This window comes from Aythya ferina (assembly GCF_964211825.1).
Source record: "Aythya ferina genome assembly, chromosome: 9".
Lineage (NCBI taxonomy): Eukaryota > Metazoa > Chordata > Aves > Anseriformes > Anatidae > Aythya > Aythya ferina.
This window is the reverse complement of record NC_140305.1, coordinates 26,480,620-26,502,344: the sequence shown is the minus strand read 5'-3', so window position 1 is coordinate 26,502,344 and position 21,725 is coordinate 26,480,620. Positions and strand designations below refer to the sequence as shown.

General features: G+C 43.0%; 1 protein-coding gene across 4 annotated transcripts; it reads left to right on the top strand.

The window, feature by feature from the left end:
- The first annotated feature begins 34 nt into the window (after window positions 1-34).
- On the top strand, window positions 35-20,649 carry LOC311441454 (uncharacterized protein). 4 transcript variants are annotated; one of them, XM_084529600.1, is made up of 4 exons: window positions 35-301; window positions 696-887; window positions 5,423-5,511; window positions 5,631-7,283. In XM_084529600.1, exons 1-4 carry the CDS (start codon window positions 233-235, stop codon window positions 5,635-5,637), a joined length of 357 nt encoding a protein of 118 aa, XP_084385726.1. In that variant the 5' UTR covers window positions 35-232; the 3' UTR covers window positions 5,638-7,283. The 4 variants fall into 4 exon arrangements, 1 of the variants encoding a protein (XP_084385726.1); XR_014695980.1 differs by lacking the exons at window positions 35-301; window positions 696-887 and adding exons at window positions 1,096-1,183; window positions 8,540-8,739; window positions 19,901-20,649 and having other exon boundaries at window positions 5,423-5,750; XR_014695982.1 differs by lacking the exons at window positions 35-301; window positions 696-887; window positions 5,423-5,511; window positions 5,631-7,283 and adding exons at window positions 8,216-8,454; window positions 8,540-8,739; window positions 16,205-17,806.
- Window positions 20,650-21,725: the final 1,076 nt, after the last annotated feature.

The window sequence follows — 21,725 nt, the reverse complement described above, 5'->3', positions numbered from 1 at the left end:
CCTCAGGCTCCCCCAGCCCGAATGTCCCCTCAAGGGGTGAAGCGGCCCCCTTCTCAAGTACCATGCGTGAAACACTTCTGGTGACAGATAGCAGAGCCAATACAGACCATTGCGCTACAAGCAGCTGTTGTCTCCTCACTGTTTTTACCCTACAACCCCCCAAAACCTAAACCTGCTCTCTCAGAGACACCCTGAAGGCGTCTCGCCAAGGCACAGCTGAAAAGTTTTGGGAATGACACACAAGAAGCAGTTCCACACATCGCCATCCTGGCAGGCTCAGCCCAGGAGTTCACCCAGCCCAGTATCCTTTGGCAGTGACTACCCAGAGAAGGAAGGAAAATGAGGTGACACTTGCCAGGAATACTGTCCCAGCTTCCCACCGCTAACAACTCTGGGGTTTCCTGAGGTGCAAGAGGTATTTTGTGTGCTTGGTGTCCTGCAGAAGATTTCTCATCCACACCGGAATTGTATCCCGTATCGAAAGGTTGACTTTTGGTTAACTTGCCACCTCTCCTGGTTTCACAATGCACTGCTTGACTTAATGTCATATCTGGAGTGATACGGCCGCTTTTCAGAGAGAAGTGGCATTTTTCATACGTTTTGGGTGGGGAAATATAGAAATTTGCAGAGGGAACAGGCAAATTATTTCCTTACGCGGACACTTGCCATGTTTGTCTCCAATATTCTCTGTTTAGCTAGAGGAAACCACCACATTCCAGCCTTTCCCCATTTATCTTCACTGCGATGACAACTCAGATGTTACTTTTAAAATGAAATACAAAGCATCCTTCTCCTTAGCTGACACTGGGAGCCTGAGCAGTGCCAATTGCTTCCTGATGCTGCCAGCTCGCTTCACGCACTTCGTTCCTCACAGCAGCGCTCCCGAGGTAGGACGAGCAGCAGAGAAGTCACTTGGGCAAAGGGACTGCAGGCTGCTGACAGGCCTTGGCGAGCCACGGTGTGAAGCAGGGGTATCTGGTGAGAAATGCTGTGGTGCAAGAGGCATAACAGGGTGGGCAGGGAAGAGGTTAGGACTGCTAGGTGCCTGCTTTTCCAGCACACAGCATTAATATGCTCATGTGCCACAGCTGTTCCCATTCAAGGGAAGAAGTTAGAACCACCCTGTGCAGAGGCTTCACATTCACAGTGGGATTTTGTGGAAGTTCAGAGTCCCAAAGAAGAGGTAAAAGTTTAAAATACCTTTTGTAAATCTGGCCCTTTGTCACTAACTCTGGAAAACCTGCAAATCCCTGATGTCTCAGTGCCGAGCCTTGAGGCTTTGACCCCATCCTTAACTTTCTATGTGCTTCCTTTTCCCTCATATGTTCTCCTCCTTTTCCTGCTCTCTCTGTCAGCATCCCTGTCAGTGATACGGTTGTTTCCTTCCTCCAGAGCACAACAAAGACTGTGAGTAACTGAGATCTGGGGTCAATATGGGCAGAAAATCTGTATCACAGAGCAGGGACGAAAAGGAATTTCCATGGCAATTTCCTAAATTGCCGTAGAGATTATGTTGCTATAATTCGCTGTTGATCTAACATGACTCCACATTTAAAAACATTTTTACTTGGAAAAATAAAAGCTCAGATGCTGAGTAGGTCTAGGTCAGGGTTAGGGACATGCTCCTAAATATGTACAAACACAGGCATTTGCTGCTTTCACAAAATTTTGGAAGTGTGTTTATTTTAAGTCCTTACTGTAAGGGAAATTCTTGGGGTCCTTAAAGGCAGAAAGTGCATCCTGTAAGAGCCAGGCCTCAAGCCCTGCTCTGCTCGTTTGCTTCAGGCTTTTTGGTGACAGTAAAAATGGAGTGTGCAATATCTGAACAGAGAGAACAGAAGCTAGTGATCCAGCTCGAAGGGGTACACGCACTCGAGTTAGCTGGAATGTGGCACAGGCAGTTGTTACTCAATAATATCTTCATACCTCTCATCCCGGTTCACTTGGTCCAGGTTAGAGAGGAGGGTGGTGGTGTAAGTTACATGTTAATAACCCCCCTCTCGCTCTCTCTTCTGTAACGAATGGTACATTATGGCAGGTTTCCCAGCATCAACGCTGTGCAGCAGTTTACATCACTCTTATGTCACGTCTGATTTGGGCCCTTCAGAAATGGAAGCAAGGGTTGTTTTGGGCAGCTGGTCTAAAAAGCATTCTGAGGTTTTCGTTTTCTTACCATCTTTTTCATACATCAAATACTTGTTTAGAGGCCAGTTATTCCTAATTTGTTTCATATTTGAAGACTATTTCTATATCCTTTGTAAGCATTTTACAACAGACCTCACTGGCTCATAATCACTAACAGATGACTGTAATGTAATACACTGAATTTGGACAAAATTCAGTTTATTTTGTTTTGCAACTTTTCTAGTTCTAACTTCAGTGTCTTGCTGTAGTTAAAAACAAGCTCTTTATGGCCCTCTTATTTAATTTTAAGGGAATTATGCATAGCATTTTTTTTTATGCCACCAATAACTACATCTTGATTTTTACTCTCAATAATTAATCACAAGAGGTTATTTTCTGTGTAATGTCTTTTTTTATTATTTATTTATTTATTTTTCTTTTTCCTTTTCCCCTGGATAAATAAAGCTTTTAATAGTTGATCATTTTATGCATTTCTGGGCTGACCTTGCCTATGGTTAAGCTCAGACTTAAAAATATGTATGTCATTTTTAGTGTGGCTCATTTTTATCAGGGAAATTTGGTTTTAAAGGCTTCTAACTATTTGTAGGTCTCTCTGATCATAGATAAGATTTTTTTAAAAAGATGAACATATATATTAAGTGTCCCAAACAACAGTTTCCATTTTTGCACATCCAGGTAGCAGACTTTTCGCAATGGTTTGTGTATTTGTGACTCAGCTCAGACTGTGTTTTCCTGCAGATGTTAGTGCTTAACATTCTTGATATGTGTGTTGTATTTTTCCAAAAAGGGAGGCAATGTTAAAGCGAAGTGACACTTTCTATACTTTGAGTGAGCATATAGTAAAAAAGTCTTCTAAAAACCTGTGTCGATTGGACTAGGAGGAGGTTTGCAGTGTAACTGTAATAGTTCCATAGGGAACTAAAAAAAAATAACAAGATGAGAGACGGCGGTTGAAGGTAATTCATGTCACAGCAAATATTTATTGGCTTCAAGGACTCTGACTTGTTCTCCCATTAAATTTATGGGATTGTTTTTGACCAGAACTGTTGGAGCTGGGATATGAAGGAAAGTGTAAGAACTTGAAAGCTGCTCATTACTTCAATGCAAGTTGTTTGGGTCAGTACAGGGGAATAACGCTTGAAGTGTAAGGGGTTTTGATATCTGTGTCAGTCAAGAAGGTCTAATAATCCATAATTCCTCCTAGCCAAAATATGCAAATTGATTGATGCCATCTGCTTGCATTGTTTTGTGTATTTTGTGTATTGCCTTTAAAATGTGTGCCAATACCCTCTAAAATTCAGAGTCACGAGTAAGCTCCAGAGTTTTACTTTTAACTGCTCCTGTGCTGCTGGCAAACTTCTCCGGTGAATTATCCATCAGGACTTGTGGTCTTGTTGCTCAGAGGCTCCTCTAGTTCAGAGGCTATGTCTGGTGGTGTAAATCACCTTTAATCTCCCACTGCACTCTCTTCTCCCCAGATGTTTGAAGCCATGTGGCATTTCTTGCAATCTGCTGTAGCTTCAGTGTATCAGATCAATACCTCTGACAGCCCATCAAACATTTAAATATGGAAAAACTTTGTGAGCCTAGTGAAAGAGAAGAACACAGAAATTCCCAAGCCCACTATAGGATCTTACTGTGCCAGTGGATTTTACCCACTATTTGTTTTTCCTTCCCTCAGGTTAGCAACATTTCTTCCCAAAATACGAACAGTGGTAGCAGTATAAATGTGCTAGCATCAATTCTAGCAACTGAAAGTGCATACAATTTGGATCCATTTTCCTCTTCATTTAATGGTGGTATCTCGTGTATCTGGGGAATGCAGCATAAAATTGCTTATCGTTGGGCTGCATCCTTAACTATTGCAACTGGCTATGGCAATACCATCGCTGATTCTTTGGGATTTTCTTGAGGGTGTATCTCATAACAGGGCCATACCTAAACTCATCTGCGCTGGGGAATAGTCCCAAAGCTACAATGTACCACTTCTACAGTTACTATTAATTTCTTAACCTTTATAAAGGATCAAGTGTGCAGACCAATGCCACACGCCTTGCACTGCCAGCATCTGCAGAGGCTGCTCTGGGAGAGGGGTAAGCTGCCCAGCCTGTCAGCAGGAAAGGTTTGCGGGGTGTTTCCTGGCACAGACATTGCCTAGGGGTTGCTGGGCTTGAGAGAGAGGAGCTTACAGCAGATGGCTTAATTCAAGACACAAATAATGGAATCAGAAATGATCTTGTGCTAGAAAATGGGAATAAATATGAAATGACCAAAACCCAAGAAAAGTGAAAGGCTGTGTGTTACAACAAGGGAGAGTAAATGATTGCAGCTTATTACTACTATTATTCTAACATTAAAAGGGTGTACAAAACATTTTGCTAATCTGTTTAGATTTTCTTTTGATTCTGTATGGCATTAACACCCTTCAGAGAAACCTCGGTTTATAGACTGGCCCCAGCAAACACATGCCCCATGAGATACAGTCACTACAGAGACGAGCGTGAGCATAAACAATGAACAATGCTTCTTAATCACAGTTCTAAAAACGAAACGGATCTTGGGCACATGTTCAGGCCTGTTCAAAAATACATGGAAATTAAAGCAGCCATTTAAAGCCCGAAGTGTTGCTGATAGAAAAACAAACGTGACTGAGAACTCTGTGCTCCTGGTGGTCACCACGGGAGGAACTCAGCCCAAAGGCTGGGCAGAGCCGGGATGCTTGGTGGCTCTTTCTGTCCTCTCTGTGGCTCTTGCAGCCTTCCTGCCTCTCCAGATCTCCAAAAGATGGAGTCTAAAACGAAGCTTCTAAAAGCACTGCTCGTATGTAATTCCTCCTGGCAGATCTGGATGGATGCTAAGTCATGACCCCTCGCCTTACACACAGGGTTTTATTTTGTTTGAGGTTAACGTTTACCTCATAGCTGACAGCAATAAAAATCACCTCGAAACACAGGCGTTTCTGACACTGTTTTATTAAAGAATCAGTGTATGTCACTGTTAAATAAGCATTGCAACAGAACAATCATTTTTGAATTGTTTAGTTGCTCAATGTTTAAACAAGGCATTAAATGTTTGCACAATAAGGGAACAACGGCTCAGTTAGTGTTTTAAGTAAGGTGGGGACAAATGAGTGAATTCTTACCCCGGATTCCTTACCACTGCATCACAAACTGTCTTCTTGCAGGTGACGTATTCAAAAAGATCCAGCAGAGGTAGGAGCTGAGAGGAAACGCATTTTTCATAGTCTTGCTCACTCTATCCTCCCTTTTCTCCTCAGGTTTGTGACCGCTGTTCTCTGGGCAGGGAGCATTTCCAGGTGTCCTCTCACCAGGAGCAGGGGGTGCCTATGTGGAAGGTCCAGCACCTGTACGGTCAGAAGGCAAAATGAGCAAAGCACTGGTGGAGGCACAGCCCGACAGTCGTCCTGAACAGACGGTGCTGGGCAGACAAAAATCCTGCCCTCATTCTTTTTTTCTTTTCCAAAGTTTCTGAAATCTCTCAGAACAAAGATGAAGCACCCAACTAAACATTCCTCATGGAAAGGCTCCCCAGATCAGCTGGTGATTTTCACTTGAAAAGAAGTAAACTTTATCCTTAATTCTCTGGTAAGAAGAAAGATACAGTTTTGTTGCAGGGAGACATTTCAAAGATCGTTTGATTTATATGTGGAAACTTATATTCGTATACTGAATTTTGAACTTATTTTTTTTAAGATATACTCAAAGGAAAACACTCTAATCTATACTTATGTTAGTAGGTTTACTACCCATTTTTCAGCTCACGCCTATGAAATGGTGTGGTGACAATTGACACGTCCCTGGTTTTACTGTTCTTACAGTGTTCCCTGTAACACCAGGTGATTCAGTCCTGATGCAGACCCCGAATAAAAGCAGGTTTCTCATCAGGACCTTCTAAACCCATCTCACACTTGTGATTTTTCACCGGGAGGCACGTGTAGTTATCACAGATACTACTTATGCAGTGTAAAAAATAAACTGGAGCTACATTTTTACTCTGAGCGTTAGATAAATATGGAATAAAACCATAATTTTCTTTGAGAAATTCAGATATACATCACTCTATGTGCTAACGAACAGTTTGTTCTCTCAGCACTTCTCCGACTGGTCCATGGCAGTTTCTTTCCCATTGCTCCATCTAACAATAATCTCATTTCTTGGTTCTGATTAGGAATAATTCCTTCTTTGTTCCTTTCTGCATCACTGCGTTCCCAGAACTTCTACGAAAATGAACTTTTTACTCGATTAGTCATTCTGTTTTGACAAATGTGTGCTCATTTCCTTGCGTATACGTATAAAAACTGTTTGTGTTTATTTCTGCACATCATGCCGCTGGCTTTAACCAGCAGGATGATAGTGGAGTTGAAATGGAAATCTCTCTGTTAGGTTTGAGGATTAAAGAAAATATGGAGAAACAACATCGCTTACAGAGCATAGACTTCAGAGTGGCCAATGTGGTACTGCTCATGAGCATTATAGTCACTTAAACACTGTTTATACTGAAAAAAATCCAAGTCACATTTGAAAGCTATGATCTCAGCAGTGGCTTTGATCCCATAATAAGACTGAATAAAAGGCTCAACAAAAACACAGTGTGTGGAGAACAGTAGAGGAGCACTACCCAGTAATTTTCAGAGACATTAATGCCAGTTGGAGAGACTACAAGGAGAAAGCCCTCCAACTTTCAGTGCCATTAAATTTAGGAGAATGTGTGTAACCTGGCAAATCTCCAGTGATATGAGTTGAGTGCTGCAGACCTGCATCCTATCACAACAGACAGCGAACTGACCATCTGTATCCTCGGCCCTCACCACATGCCATTGTAAAAAATGTTCTTGTGCATTCAGTCAAAAATGCTCAAATCGGTATTAACGTTTGGTATTTTTCCTTTATATTAAGAGCTTCTATGAGAAACAGAGCAAATTAAAGTGAGAAATGTTTAACGTCAAGTATAGTATAAACAGTTGTTGGAAAACTGAGCCTTTGATATGTTCAAATGTTCCATATTTTATCAGATTGCTTTGGAATTCCACACCCCGGTCTCTAATTTTATACACCAGCAGATTGGTAAGTCAAGCTCTAACAATTTTATGGATCTTTACTGATACTTTACTGATGGGGAATGAGACATTAAATCAGTTTATCTGGTAACGATCAGGATGTTAACATAGCTCAGGGGATGTTAATGCCCAGCCCCAGGACAAACCACAGAGCTGCAGTCACTCTGGCATCTCGCATAAAGGTGAAGTCACTGGGCAGCTCGTTGCACTTTTTGCATGCCCAGAGCTGAGCCGTAAAGGCACGGAGCAGTCACCAGGTTTCTCCTGCAGTTTGCTGAACACATTATTTGTCACCTGATGAAGTGTGCTTCTAGCCCTGTGTTTGTTACCACTGACTAAAAGCCACTAATTCATTAGCTAAGCTCCTTCCAGCAGGGGTTATAATGTGATCGGGGAAATTATTCTGCTGTTTCACTAAATCAAAGTGAAACGACAGGGCTTTTGGTTTGATACCCTCCCAAGGCTTTAAGAAAACGCAATTTATGGCTGAAACCAGATTAATATTTTATATTTCACAGATGCAAATTTGACATTTTCTGTTGGAAGAGCTCTGGTTCTCCTGCTGACACGAAAGCATTAGCAATGAAAGCCTGGGATGAGGGAAGTTCTGATCAGCGTGCGATGCATAAAACAAAGCCCTCTGCCGTTTGGTTTTGGCAGGGGGCAGGGGGTTAATGCCAGTGTCTGTACTGAATCAATGTCAGCACGAGATCTGCGATGAGGGTTACAAGGTGAGGCTATCTTCAGGATGCTCTGTTACCATTTTTTTAAGAAAAGGTGCATCCACAGCTGGGGGATTTTGCTCTGCCTGGTATGACTAGCTAGGTGTTTTTATAATGTGCTGAGGAATTTCTATCAACATCTCAGAGGAAAGGGCCTGCTGCCAATTTAATAGCCCGATGCAATTCCACTGGAAATGGGCAGCAGGTGTGCTGCCAGGTGGGAACGGGGCTGGGCTGCAGAGCTGTAAGGTGGTCATGGGCACAGCACCCCGCCACATGGACGTGGCACAAACAGAGCTGTACTGGCAGAGCTGTAACACGCAGCTGAAGCACTGCTGTGAATCCTGTGTTTAAGATTTCCTTCCTGAATCCCTTATCCCAGCCACCTGCCCCAGTAATTTTTAACCAAGACTGGTATTTTGTGCTTGGTCTGGTCCCCAAAAAACTCGAAATGATTTGAAGAAAATTAATGAGTAAACAAAGAGAGGGAGAACTTTTTCTTTCTTCTGTGTAAGATACAACTACAATTGCAGTGTTTTCCATGCAGATGGCTCAAGCACATTCTGAAATTTTCTTTTGCCTTTGTTTTAAACAGTTCTGACTGACCCTGCTTCCAAAGGTGAAGGCGAAGAACAATGGCAAGAGAGCGAGTGCTGAGCGTATTTAAAGCACAATAATGGGAAGTGCTGATGACCTCCGATTTCCATTGAGTCCTTTTCCTTCCCCTGGCAAAAATTATGGCGTGTCACTGTCACTGCACGACTGGATCCTGGTGCTGTGAGCCCCTTCAGTAAGGTAATTGATATCAATATTGGAAACGTTTATATTTGAGTGGTGACATCTTAAGGGCACAATGGTATCTCATCACAACAGGACTAAAATAAACCTTTTACACGTGTGCATAAGTTGCTGCTTATGAGAGACACAGTCCAGTCTTAAACAGCAGATTTCTCTCAGTAACATCTTCCAGCTAAATTTCTAACAAACACTTGGTGAGGTACTAATAAGGCTCACTTCGAATAAAAACATCACTGATTGTATACTTCCTGGATTTCTCCTCCACATTTTTGAGAAGCAGGATATTAGGTTTTAAGAAGTCTGTATGCTTTTGGCTTCTATGCAATGATAAATCTTAATTTTAATAACTGGACCTTTGTACTGACCGTGTTAAAGTATTTTCCAAAGTAATTTGATGTAACACAGCCGTGGTTTACGCTGGGTAGCTGGCTGCCAGGTCCTTCATTGCTCCTGTTTCTGTGTATTCTGCTATGCCATTTTCTGCAGGCTGTCTTTGGAAGGCTACACATGTATTTTTAACTGTTCTAACTTTGCCATAATGCATGAGCTGCAGACAGAGATGGGGAAAAACAAAGTGGTCCCACAGCAGCTGGGTGCTTTCAGCAGTCAGTGCTCAGCCCTGTGCAGATTGCAATTGCAAATTTGCACAGATAAAATGCAGGCAAGGCACAATGCGTTAATGGACAGAGTGGAGAATGCAAAGGATTTTATAAAGCACTTGTGAGAGCAATTTAGTTTGGCCTAGTAATTCATCACTGGAGACAGCAAAACGGGGAGGATGGTACTTTTTAGCCATGTTCCCCCATGGGCATACGTGCAATCCCCACTTTGTATTCTGACCATTTGTCAGTGCAGAAGACTTCAGATTTAGCCTCGTGTAACTCGTGCAGGGCTTCCATGCAGCCTTCTAGGTGGAGCCCAATGCCATTATGTGGTTTTGTAATATTAAATCCACGAAGTGTGACCTTGCTTAAAAAAAAGCTTCGGTTGTGCAAGCGCCTCATTGTGGCACTGGCGCTGCTCAGGGGACCTGACTGTAGTGACACAGTGAATTCTCAAATCTGCACGTGTTTAATTGTAGCTGAGGAATTAGGGGAAAAAAAAAAAGACTTAGAGGAACATAGTGCATGCAAAGGTAGGAGGAAATGCCTCCCATTTGCTTTCACAAGTGAGGTTGCAAACCAGACACGCTTACTAACTTCTGTTGAAGACAAATAAAAATATTTTTCTGTATGAAACCTTGAAACTATAAAAAAATCTTTTCCTACTGGAAAAGATTACTTTATGCTGAGATTATGCAGCTGTTATGATTTAGGTATTTCTTTTTAATGATTTATTTTCTGGCCTTCAGGATCCTAACAAACAACCTTGCATGTTTGCAGTGAAGGCAGCAGTTTAGAAGGAGCAGAGAAAATTTGCCATTGGCTTGAAAACTTGCTACTTAGGCCTGAAGCAATTAATTGCAATAATTAGGCCACCTAAAATGGAGGGGCCTTCAATAGAAATATTTCACTTATGAAAGCAGACTATTGATCTGGAGAGGAACCAATTAGAAGACCACATCAGGAAGGGAGGTCACTGAAATTAAATTAATTTGAAATGAGGTAGAGAAGGGAACAGAAATCTGCTGTTCTGAACAACAAGATACGAGGTGATGGAAGATCAGCACCGAAAGTCACAGACAGTGGGATGGGAACGGACCCGGGGAGGTCATGCAGCCCGTCCCTGGGTGAGTGACCTCCTGAGAACAAAGGCGATTGTTTACCTCAGGAAAAGCCATGGCTTTGTCAGGGCAAACATCATAAAACTGGGACCTGTGATTTAGCACCTGATCTTAAAGCTGAGTGATTTACTTTTCACCTGTGCACTTGTCAGGGATGCCAGCGTGTCTTGGTGCTGTCAGCTGCCGGGTTGGGGCCTGCAGTAATTGTGTATTAAAAGCATTGAATCACAGAATCACAGAATTTCTAGGTTGGAAGAGACCTCCAAGATCACCTAGTCCAACCTCTGACCTAACACTAACCAGTCCTCCACTAAACCATATCACTGAGCTCTACATCTAAATGCCTTCTAAAAACCTCCAGGGATGGTGACTCCACCACTTCCCTGGGCAGCCCATCCCAATACCTCACAACCCTTTCGGTAAAGAAATTCTTCCTAACATCCAACCTAAACCTTCCCTGATGCAACTTTAGCCCATTCCCCCTCGTCCTGTCACCAGGCATGTAGGAGAACAGGCCAACCCCCACCTCGCTACAGCCTCCTTTAAGGTATCTATAGATTCCTCAGGTGTCGTGGCAGATTATTAATAGTGAGTATAAAAAATCAGTCCTGAAGGAGGAGTGTTTCCTAGTTTAACAATGCCTTCTTGCTAAATCCGTATTTGCTGAGTATTCAGTGCAGACGCAAGTGAGGAAAGCATTGCAACAGCACCAAGATTTTCTTACAGAATCAACAAATCGGCTGCGGCAGCAGGTCATTTACATCTGGATGCTGTTTGTTTTCCTACAGACCCCCTGCCCAAACTCTCACTGCAGCACTTGCTGCATCCAGCTGGGGTGGGGAGGGGCTGAAACCTGCTGTAGGCTGCAGCTCAGGGTGCCCCCAGCCCTGGGGAGCCAATTTTGATCCATTTGTTGCCCCGTTTATTTTCCTGTTGGCTTCCTTGAAGCCACATGCTGTGAGCGGTGAGTCAGCCATCAGTTCTCCCCAGGACCTCTGGGAGGCTGGTTTTGATCGCAGGGCTGCTCTCCCACATCCTGGAAGCCCTCACTCGGTGTTTGGGGCAGGTTGCTGGGCTGCACACCGCTGCTGGACGCCTTCCACGGCCGGAGCTGGCTATCAGGACCTTATCTCCCGGGCGTAACGCTTGTGACGTTATCTGCCCGAGAAGCCCGGCGCTTCGGCTTTGTAGCAGAATGACAGTGGGCGTGAGGCTGCCAGTGGGAAATATTTCAGGGGAATAATGGCCGGAAACGTGCTGAGAGGAGTTCTGCTCTTTTGGGTTTTATAAAAAACTTTGGCCTTGCTTGTGAGGCAGAAAGTGCAGTAAGTTGGGAGCCAGGGCTAGGAGAAGGGAGAGCAGAAGCTGAAATGATGCTGGGATGGTTAGGGATGGAGACAGGACGGTCCTTTTTGGCAAATCTGTATGAAGAGTCACACTTTGGAGCAAGCTTATATCGAGGTGTTCTGTTCTGCTGTTGTTTGCATTCATGAAAAAGCAAAGTGTGGAAGCCTACACCTGGAAGTGTGTTAAATAAAGAGTGTTTCTGCTCTGCTGTATGCTCAGAGCCTCCTCTGCAGGCTCATAGGGGTTATCATTGTCATGAGTTTGGGATTCCTAGCTCTGCTTTACATTTCCGTGGCACAAAGTAACTCGCAGGGGCAAGTAACCAAGGCTCCCTTCGCTGCAGCCAGGCTGTAGGCAGGAGCAGTTCCATGCAACACTGGTGCCCCTGCATCTCTCCTCTGTCTCACCGCTCACCCTGGGCATTTTGATGCCACGGCTCTGCCTGGGCTGATCCTCACATTCCTCGTCATGGTGGTTGCTTTGGTAATTAGCTAATTAGCAGGCTGGCAGTGGTAATAACCACCAATGTCGTTTTATTTTGAGCCTGTTCTTCACAAGGCTTGCAGCAGACAGGGATCTGTGGATGCTGTAAATGTTTTTCACGTTCTCATTCAAAATATTTTGGCATATGTAATATTTTTAATACCCATGACGGGGCTGCTCGAGCATGCTAACACACCGAGAACAATCTGATCAGTGCTCACCAAGGAGACTAGCATAAGGCACAGGAACAGGAAACCTTTAAAGGGAAAAGAAAACTTGAAAATACAGATTCCAGGCAAAAATGAGGAATTCTGAGTAGTTTGCAGTGTGACTTTGGTGCCTGTGAACTCTGGAAAAGTTTGTCTCCTACATGGTGCAGATTTTGGACACCTTACTATCAAAGCTAGACCTTTGCTCAATGTGAATACTCGCTCATTATTTGTTGTTGTTGTTCAGTAGATATTTGTTCACAAATATCTGTGTATTTGTTCACTGTTTTAGCTAAATCTTACCCAGACGTGCAGGTCTACACCCTCAGTCCCACTGAGGTGCCTGTCAGGATCTAGCACTAAATTACTGGAGAAAATGTGACCCTGGGCAGTACAGGCTGCTCCTGGCTGCGGAGGCAATGAGGACAACACCACTTTCTATGAAACTTTATGGCACAAAAAATGCCATGGCAAAATGTTCCTTTCTTTCTTTAAAAAAGGATCCTGGCTGCTTTGTGAGATTAGCCCTGTGTCTGTTGGCAGCTTGGCTGCAAGAGGGGGAGAAGGAAGCATGAACGCCTTGGGTTTGCTGGTCCCAGCCCTCTACAGCACGTACCAGAGCACGGGGATGTGAGAGCATTTGTTTGACCCCTCTCACCTCTGATGAATCTACTGGCCATCTTATTCCCTAGAAAAATCAGGTTTTAAGAAGTTATAAAACCACTATTTGTTTCTTTTCTTCTTGTAGCGATGTAAACACTCCCATGCAGTGCGGGAAAGCCATCCAAAATAACACAGTGGTTACCGGTGCCTGGAAAGACTCCAAGGGACACATGCCCCAAATAAATTAGGAGTCAGCTCATTCACCAGCGGGTTGTGTGTAAATTGGTTGTCAGGGCAGTTGACTGGAGCTCTCAGAGACGAAGTCTGTCCCAAGACACTTATTGTTAAGAGTGTAACTATAAGCTGGACGAAGTGTGATTTCGCACGGTTTGCCAAGGGAAGCAAACTCGCCAGGTCTTGTAGAGGGGCCAGGATGGGATGTTATGACTTGGCATCATTCTTGAAAGCAAGATTTTTATCTGTTCCCTTTCCTGAGTTCAGTTTTCTCTTTCCATGTTACTTCCCTATAATTTTATAAAGCAGTATGCTTGGCATTTGTTGGTAGATGGTAGATACTTGAAATAAGTGTCACATCACTTCACCGTGTTGTTGTATTTTATTTGAATACGTTGTGGTTGTCGATCACATTGTAGATATGGCACATGAACTCACTGCTCAAGTTTCCAGAAAAGAAAAAAAAAAAAGCCTTTGCTTTCCAGATAAGGGAAAAAAAGAAAATTTCATATTTTTTTCCTCTGCAATTTCTTCTACATTATGACTTCATCTGGTGGTTACAGTGCAGACCCTTGGCTTTTAACTGAGATCATAATAAAAGGTTGCATCTCTTGGTGTTGCGTTTGCAGGATTCGGTTCATAACTGCTATTTGTAAGACTCTCATCCAGTGCTGCGGGATGTCCTGTTATCACCACCAGCCTTTTGCAGTGGAGCTCAATATTAAAAAACCCTCCCGTGTGTTGCTGCAACAGAATTTATCCAAGAAGTTTCCCTTCTGTGAGGAACTTGAGAACTTTATTTCCTGGGGGTGTATAAAAGTATTTATGAGCCTGTAAACCTATTTTAAACTTGCAGTGCTTCAGAGATGTTCGGGTTGGATGAATTAGCAAGGCAGCGCTATCAAACCCTGAGGCTCCTGGAGTAGATCTGTGGGAAATGCAAGCAGTTAGAGGCACAGAAACAGGTGGGGAAGTGGAACTAGAAGAAGCAGTGGATGTGCAGGGGAATCCCTGAGAGTGAGCTGGGTTTTGCCCAGCCTCTGTGCCAGGTGTGGTTTGCCCAGGCGGGGCAGGAAAGGAGCTGCAGCTGGTTCTGGGGAGCCTGCAGTTGTTGGGGCACCTGAGCAGGAAGGACTTTTGGCAGCCTGGGGTCAGAGAAGCCAGCACAAGCCCTGGGCTGGGAACATTCAAGAGACGAAGCAGAGTTTCCAGTACAGGTGTCTGTGTGGTGTGAGCTATTCCTCAAGATCAGCTTCCCCTTCAGAGACTTTGGTTCTGTTAAAATAAAGCAAATGACTCATTATAGATCCGAAAGGTATCTGCATGTGTGAAGGCCAAAGAAATGTCCCAAAGCAGCTCAGCGTAGTGCGATTTGCCTCCCTCACCCCAGTGAAGTCATGGCTTACATGTATATGCCCAGTTATGGTAATGTAGGCACTGACATTGCTGGGAATTCTGTTCCTGACAATGGGGGGAGCGGTAAGGTCACAGCCCTCCCACGTCACCGTGATTCGTTTCGCGTTGTGTTGCCCTTCTGCACGGTGCTAAGAGGATGCCATAATTTAGGGTTCACCTAAACAGATGTCTATACATAAATAAAACAAGTCATAAGTGCAAGATGATACAAGCAACGCATAGTTTCTGGTGAGAACCCTCTCAGAACTTCTGCTTCCGCCGCGCACTTATGCTCACACACAGTCATTTCCAAAAAACCCTTTGCTCCTTTTCCCCTTCAAACAGAAGCACCCACTCTGGTGCTCGGGTTCCCACTCTGGGTCTGGGCCGGGGCATCGGCTTTCTCCAGGCACACAGACACACACACACATCTCCAGTGTAGATCAACAGCATGTAAGAACTGCAGGCAGAAGTATTTGTGATATATACATATTACCCATCATGGGTATATGTATATATATAACTATATATATGGATATCTTAAAGTAAAAATTAAAAAAAATTAATGCTAGAATGTCTCTTCATTGAAACTTCGGCCTTTGGCCATTGAGGCTTTGGGACCATGTTAACTTTACCCTACATTTGCTGGTGTTGATTACCTCTGCGTGCGGCACTGCTGGTATTTCCATAGTGCCAGGAAAAGGGGTTGTTGATATATTTCAGTTAGTCACCCATGCAACTTGTATTTATTCACTTGTCATTTATGTGGAAGGACGTGAATCTACCCGATTTTTTTTCCCCCTAATGCTCTGAGTAATATTTATGAAGTTGTTTGTACTTCGAAACCACAAGGTGGTGAACTCAGAGATATAAAAATGCAAAGAACGGTAATCTCTAAGGAATGAAAATGTGAAATCAAGTGTTGAGCAAGATGCTTTTAAAGGAAACGATATATTTTCTGAATTATATTGCATGTGATTTTCTTGCTGTGCAGAATAATTCTTCATTCACTCTTTGAAGGAAAGTAAAAAAGAAAGCTGTGTATTTCATCCCCTTCTCCAGCCCCTCACTTTAACAAATGCTTAGGCAGAATATCATGCCCTCATTTTATTTTTGATTATCTGTTTGTGAAATTTTCTCCTTCCCTCTCCAGGTAGATAAACTGCTGGCTTCCAGTTCTTTGCCAACGAGGAAGGAATTATGCTTTTTCTTTTTATTTGTGTAACTGTCCTGAGTGCTTTTTGTGATTTTTCTCATGGTATCGCTTTCCTGGGGTGACGAAAGAGAGCAAAGCCTCATGCCCTCAGGGATAAAGGGGACAGCACTCAGAATTATTGGCATGCTACTGATTCTGCATTTCTTGTTTTTATTTTGAAAAGCCTCAATCCAGTAAGAATAATTAATATATGCTTGTCAAATACACGTATAGAATATTTCTTTTTTTTTTTTTTTTTAAATAAACTGCTAGGTGAAGTTATACCACACTTGGTTTTGTTGGTCTCTGCAAACAATTGTTCAGGATCACCGAATTTTGAGAACACCTGGTGTGGATAAAATATCTATGTACACTATGCTGCCTGCTAGAAGCGTTGCAGCTGGAAGAAGAACTCATCTAAGTGCTGGGGCACTGGAGCAAAGGGAAGCGTCCACCAGTCAGGAAACTGAAAATTGCTAGCAGGGAGTCTCCTGGGATAACAACAGCTGGATAAGCTCATGCATAAAGCTGGGCACTGCTTATCAGGGTGTTGTCAGGAAAGAGCCCTCGCTGTGAAGCAGGCTGTACCTAGATAAATAGATCCCAAGTGGGAGGTTGCACAGGGGAAGAGACGTTCCAAACAAACAGCCTTACAGCTCCAACATGGAACGCAGCTCCTTGGGCCTGGGGCCTAGTGGAGATGGTGAGAAGCAAATTGCATAAAGGCGAGAGGATTCGGTTCAGTGCAATGTGCGAGGAAGCAAGCCGCACGGTCAGACGTACCAACAAGGAACGAATCCCAAAGTTCAGAAGGTGATGGAGCCATGGGGTAAAGCTGTTTGCTTGGGAAGCTCTGCTTGGTGCTGGGCTGCTGTCTGGAGAGAGGAGGAGGAAAAAAACACCTTGCCCTTGGCTTGGAAACTCTCCAGAAAAGTTCAATCACTGGAGGGCAGAGGAAATGCCTGATGAGGAACAGCTTGATGTGCATAAAATACTCAGCATCGGTGGGGGGCAGGGGATGGGCGACAAGGCGGGGGGCTGAAAGGAGATCTGTATTTGGAGTACAAGTAACTAAGGGAGGCTGATAACTGAAGGCGTTGGTTTGGAAACTACGAGGATTTATGCTGCAGTTAGAAGAAGGAGGGTCTCACTGGGTACTTTGCCTGTGTTGTAGCCTGGTACCCAAGTTACTGGGCGGTGGTACTGATACACATCCACTGAAGAATGCTGTCTGTGGGGTGAGCTCTGCACATTGCACATCTACAGGGCTACGAAGTGCAGACGGGAAGGCCTGCAACGGAGTCAGCGGGAACCAGCTTCCTCCTCCTACCACTTCTGCTCCCCTAAATGCGTGTGTTTCCAAAAAATGAGTGGTCAAGCCCCGGCGACAGAGAGCCTTTACGCTGCTTTCTGCTGCTCTGTGGCCAGCGGCAGTGACCGCTGTCCCTGGCAGGGGTGCGGACTTCCTCCAGCCCCGGGCGGCTGGGCAGAGCGTGGTGGCGGTGTGTTGCACTAACCTTTGAGTGCTTCAGTCAACACCAGAGCTTCCTTCCTAAGCTGCTGGGCTTAGTTTTAAAGCATTTAGTGTCCATCCTGTTAGAAGAAACAGTTCGCTTCTCAAAAAAAGTTAAAATGTTATGTGAATGCCTCGTTTCACTGACGGAGCATCCAATAAATGCTGTGGCTCGGTGTTTGTGTTAGAGCTTCACAGGCACCTCTGCTCGTTCAGCATTTCAACCAACTAACCAGGAGATTTTTAAGGGTTAGCACTGTTAATATATGTTGAGCAAAGTAGAAGTGTTTTCTAGTAATTCAAGCATAGTCCCCCAAACCAAAATTCATATTTCCCTCCCCAGCTCTGGACACTATTTGGCTCTAGGTGCATATGGGTGTGCTAAGCAGCCTCTGATGCACTGTTTGTTGTTTTTTTTGGCTTTGTTTCTTGTCATCCACCTTGGTTAAAGTATCCAGAGAGTAATACTAAAAGAAAGCTTACTGCAAGTGCTGAAGAAGCTGCACCTTGTGGATGACTGCTCTTACGCTCTCACTGCAGGCATTTTGCTTATGCATTATCTGAACAGGTTTTGCTCTTGGAGGTATGGCCTGATACCCACTTCCCTTAGGGAATATCTAGGGGCTTTAAATAATTTTGGGAAATCTGAAGAGCAGTTTTTCTTGATGAGCTTAGAAAAAAGAGCAATAAACCAACGACATTCGGTTCTGTGGTCTGTTGTCTGACTCAGCTGAGCCTCTTCGGCTGAGAGGGGAGGAGGTGTTTGCTTTGGCAGCATCACTTTCTGAACTTCAGGAGGTTTCCTAGGCCAAGATCTTTGGTCTCACATGGATTGATGGTGCAAAAATGCTTCCTCAGCCTTTTTTTCAGCTTTCTCTGATGTAAAATAGTTTACAGAAATTAGACATGTCTTAAGGAGTTTGTATGTAAGTCCAATAGCACTTGAGTGAGACAGGAAGAGCACAGGATGCAGCGAGCTTTATAATAACACATTCCTTACCACATGAGGTGATTAAAAAATGTTTGTGTGCCTGTGTATGACAGATCTTTCATAATAGGTTGCTAATGCAAAATGGAGGCAAAGCACAAGATTTTTGGTTCAAAGAATGGCTAATAGGCTAATGATGGTGAGGTAAATTTTATCATGCTAAATACACTTCCTATGTCTTTGCAATTTTGTCGTATTCTGAAGCATTTTTGCTGAGGACAGTAATAACTTAGGAGAACTAAACTGTGAAAGCTAATCGTTGCTTCACGTGGGTATTTACTATCCAGGGTGTTCAGTGAACTTGATTGATCTGGGCAATGCAAAAAGGTGAGGCCACAAGCACAAGGATTTTATAGCATCTATAAAGTACTGTACACAGTTTTTGCTCAATTTTATGCTGTTAAACTAAACATTTGGTATCATATGGCACTTTAAGTACTTTGATTTATGGTAAGACAGAAATTGCATCTGTAATAAACATTCTAAAGTATGAGGTTAAGAGTAATCTACTGTATTTATTTGTGGCATAAAGTCTCACCAGCAATGCCTTTAAGAATCATCTTAGGCTTAACTCACACTGCACATTGCAGCCACACCGCACTCCAGCAAGGTCACATCCAAGGTGAAGACTGAAGTGAATGGGGAGAAAGGGGTGGCATGGCAAACATTTTGTAATAGCTAATGGAAAAACACCCTTTTTCTCCTATTAAACATCCCAGATACATTAATGTAATTTCTTACTCTACTGTAAAGGGCTCTATGTTATACCTAACAAGACAAAGTACAAATCCAGTCTTGTTTAATATGAAAACATTTAAGCACACAGACATGAAAATAACCTGAGAAACCCACTGACATCTTTGAAATTAAATACCATAAAATTAAATGTGTTTCAGGTTTGCAAAAATTCCCTCGAGGATGAATGAAAGCACAGAAACCCATTGTTGTACTAGAGCCTGCCATGGCCGTGTTCCATGGGAAGAATCTTCCCACCATTAAATTTACTATTTTGGTATTAAATCAATTATACTCGGTGGATCCTGTTTAAGAATAACAAATTAAGTAATACTTTTAAATGATTTAGGTAGCTTTTAAAGTATCTTATCTTAAACCTTCCATCTTTGCATATTTTTGTATGCTAGTAATAGCATGGGAGAGTGGCAATATTGCAATTGATATTGTAAGGGATGAATGACAAAGGCTTCATTGGCTTTAACTCTCCTGCACCTTTTTCATAGGAAACCATAGAATAATTCAATTCAGATAGATCCCTTGTGTCCAAAAGCAGGCAGAACAGAGGACAAGAAGAAGCAAGCCACGTTATGAAATCATGACGTTTTCAGGATAACACAGCTTAAATAAAAAAGACAAATCCAGGATGCCTTTGTATAAATAATAAAATTAGAGAAAGATTTGACCTTTGACGTGATACGTTCTGAAATAGCCTTCTGTCTCACTGTTTTAACAGGAAAAGGAGGGATATGTTGCTGTCTTTTCGTGTTTCTGTTACGTATTGGATCAGCAGTGGCATACTGAATTTCTTACGATAAGGAAAACAGACTGTAATATTACGGAGAGCTGCATAAACTAAAATGGGACAAGAACATAGGAAACCAGTAAAATCCTACCGCTCAGTTAGCAGAAAGTCACGATGATGTTCTTCGCTGAGTACTCATTTTTCCAGGAATACTTTGTCATCATACTTGGCAGAGGCAATTGCCACGGCTGTCAGAAGCTCTTAAAAACACTTTTGCAGAGTGTATTTTTTGGTCTGTAGCATACAAAACACTGCAACAAAGAACCCAGGAAGAAATCCTGACCCACACTCAGCTTTAAAGATTGCAGGATTTTTGTGTGCTTGTTGATTGATTAATCAAAGTCAAATAAACAAGAGCTGTGGTGAGGATATCTGCAGAGCCTCTGAAAGCTTTTCATTTCAGTTCTTCACATTGACGTACACAGCTGAATCCAGGCCGTAATATCATCATCCTAAATCACAAATTGCACTTTAATATGTTTACTTGCTTTGTGTTTTTGCCTGTTGCTTTGGTTATGGGGCTGGAGAGCCTTTTTGAGACTTAGGAGATACAGCCTGTTTTTCTAGATCTTCCTCTGGATATCCTTGGTGATAAAACTGATCAATAGTTACAGGAGAGTTTCTGTTGGATCCTTTAGTCAGAGTGCTGGTATCATGTCACTGCCTGTGAGTTATAGAATCACAGAATGGCTTGGGTTGGAAGGGATCTTAGAGATCACTGAACTCCAACCCCCTGATGCAGGCAGGGAGACCTTCCACTATGGATTATACATTGGGTTGATTTGAAATTAAGAGTATTATAGCTTAAACAACAAAATCACACAACAATGATAAAACATTGAAATGGCTCTTTTGTGTGTGTTGGTTGCCTCTTTCATCTTTAATCATCACTTCTATTTACTTGTGCCTTCCGAACCAACATTTAAAAATAGTTACAGGGGAAATGGCAGTATATTTTTGATGATAATATTCTGGCACTTTATTTATTTATTTATTTATTTATTTATTTATTTATTTATTTATTTATTTATTTATTTTAAGTTTAACTTTGTAGGGTACATCGGCTTTGAACTGGCAACCATCATTTTGTGGAATAGACTGTGCAGTTCGTTTAATATTTCTGAGGGTTTTCTTCCTTGACCAACACTATAATGCTTCAGAAATTCCTGTGGTTCAGATTAAGCTCTAAATGGGGCAGAAGTTCTCAGGGAAGCAGCCACGAGCCATAAAGAAGTTGGTTCTGTTGATTCTGGCTCTGTACTTCACAATCAGCATGGCTGGGGCTCCTTTGCTCGTCTCTGGCAATGGGTCCAGCTGTCTCCTGAGGTTTCTCGGCATTTTCTTTCTGAGAATCGTGGTGGGAGGGCAGTTTGGGAATTTCAGACTTTTGCAACCATGTTTGTGTTCTGGAGGGAAAATAGAGTGTGAGAATTACCAAAAAAATATTTTCTGTGGATCAGAGAGAGCAAGAAAAGTACTGGGTGACATGACACTGGACTCCTGGAATAATGCGGATAGTTAGATAGGAAATAATTTTTTTTTCTTCCATACACAGACTTTCACTAGATATAACTTTGCTGCTCGAAGTTATCCTTTTTATGCTTGTATAGGACCTACGTACAGCTAACTGTGCCCCCTGTATGGCCGCACGTTGCCCTCCAGCTCCCTCCAGCGGCCCTGAAATTGGGTTTGTTGGACGATGCTTTTGCAACGAGGCCGTGCAGTTTAAGACCAGGTTTTTAAGAGAAAACTCAAA

Coding starts and splice junctions, on each gene's coding strand:
- LOC311441454 (XM_084529600.1), top strand. CDS start 233: ATGACACACAAGAAGCAGTTCCACACATCGCCATCCTGGCAGGCTCAG. Junction 302..695: donor CCAGGAGTTCACCCAGCCCA/GTATCCTTTGGC, acceptor TTCTCTGTTTAG/CTAGAGGAAACCACCACATT. Junction 888..5,422: donor CTCACAGCAGCGCTCCCGAG/GTAGGACGAGCA, acceptor TTTTCTCCTCAG/GTTTGTGACCGCTGTTCTCT.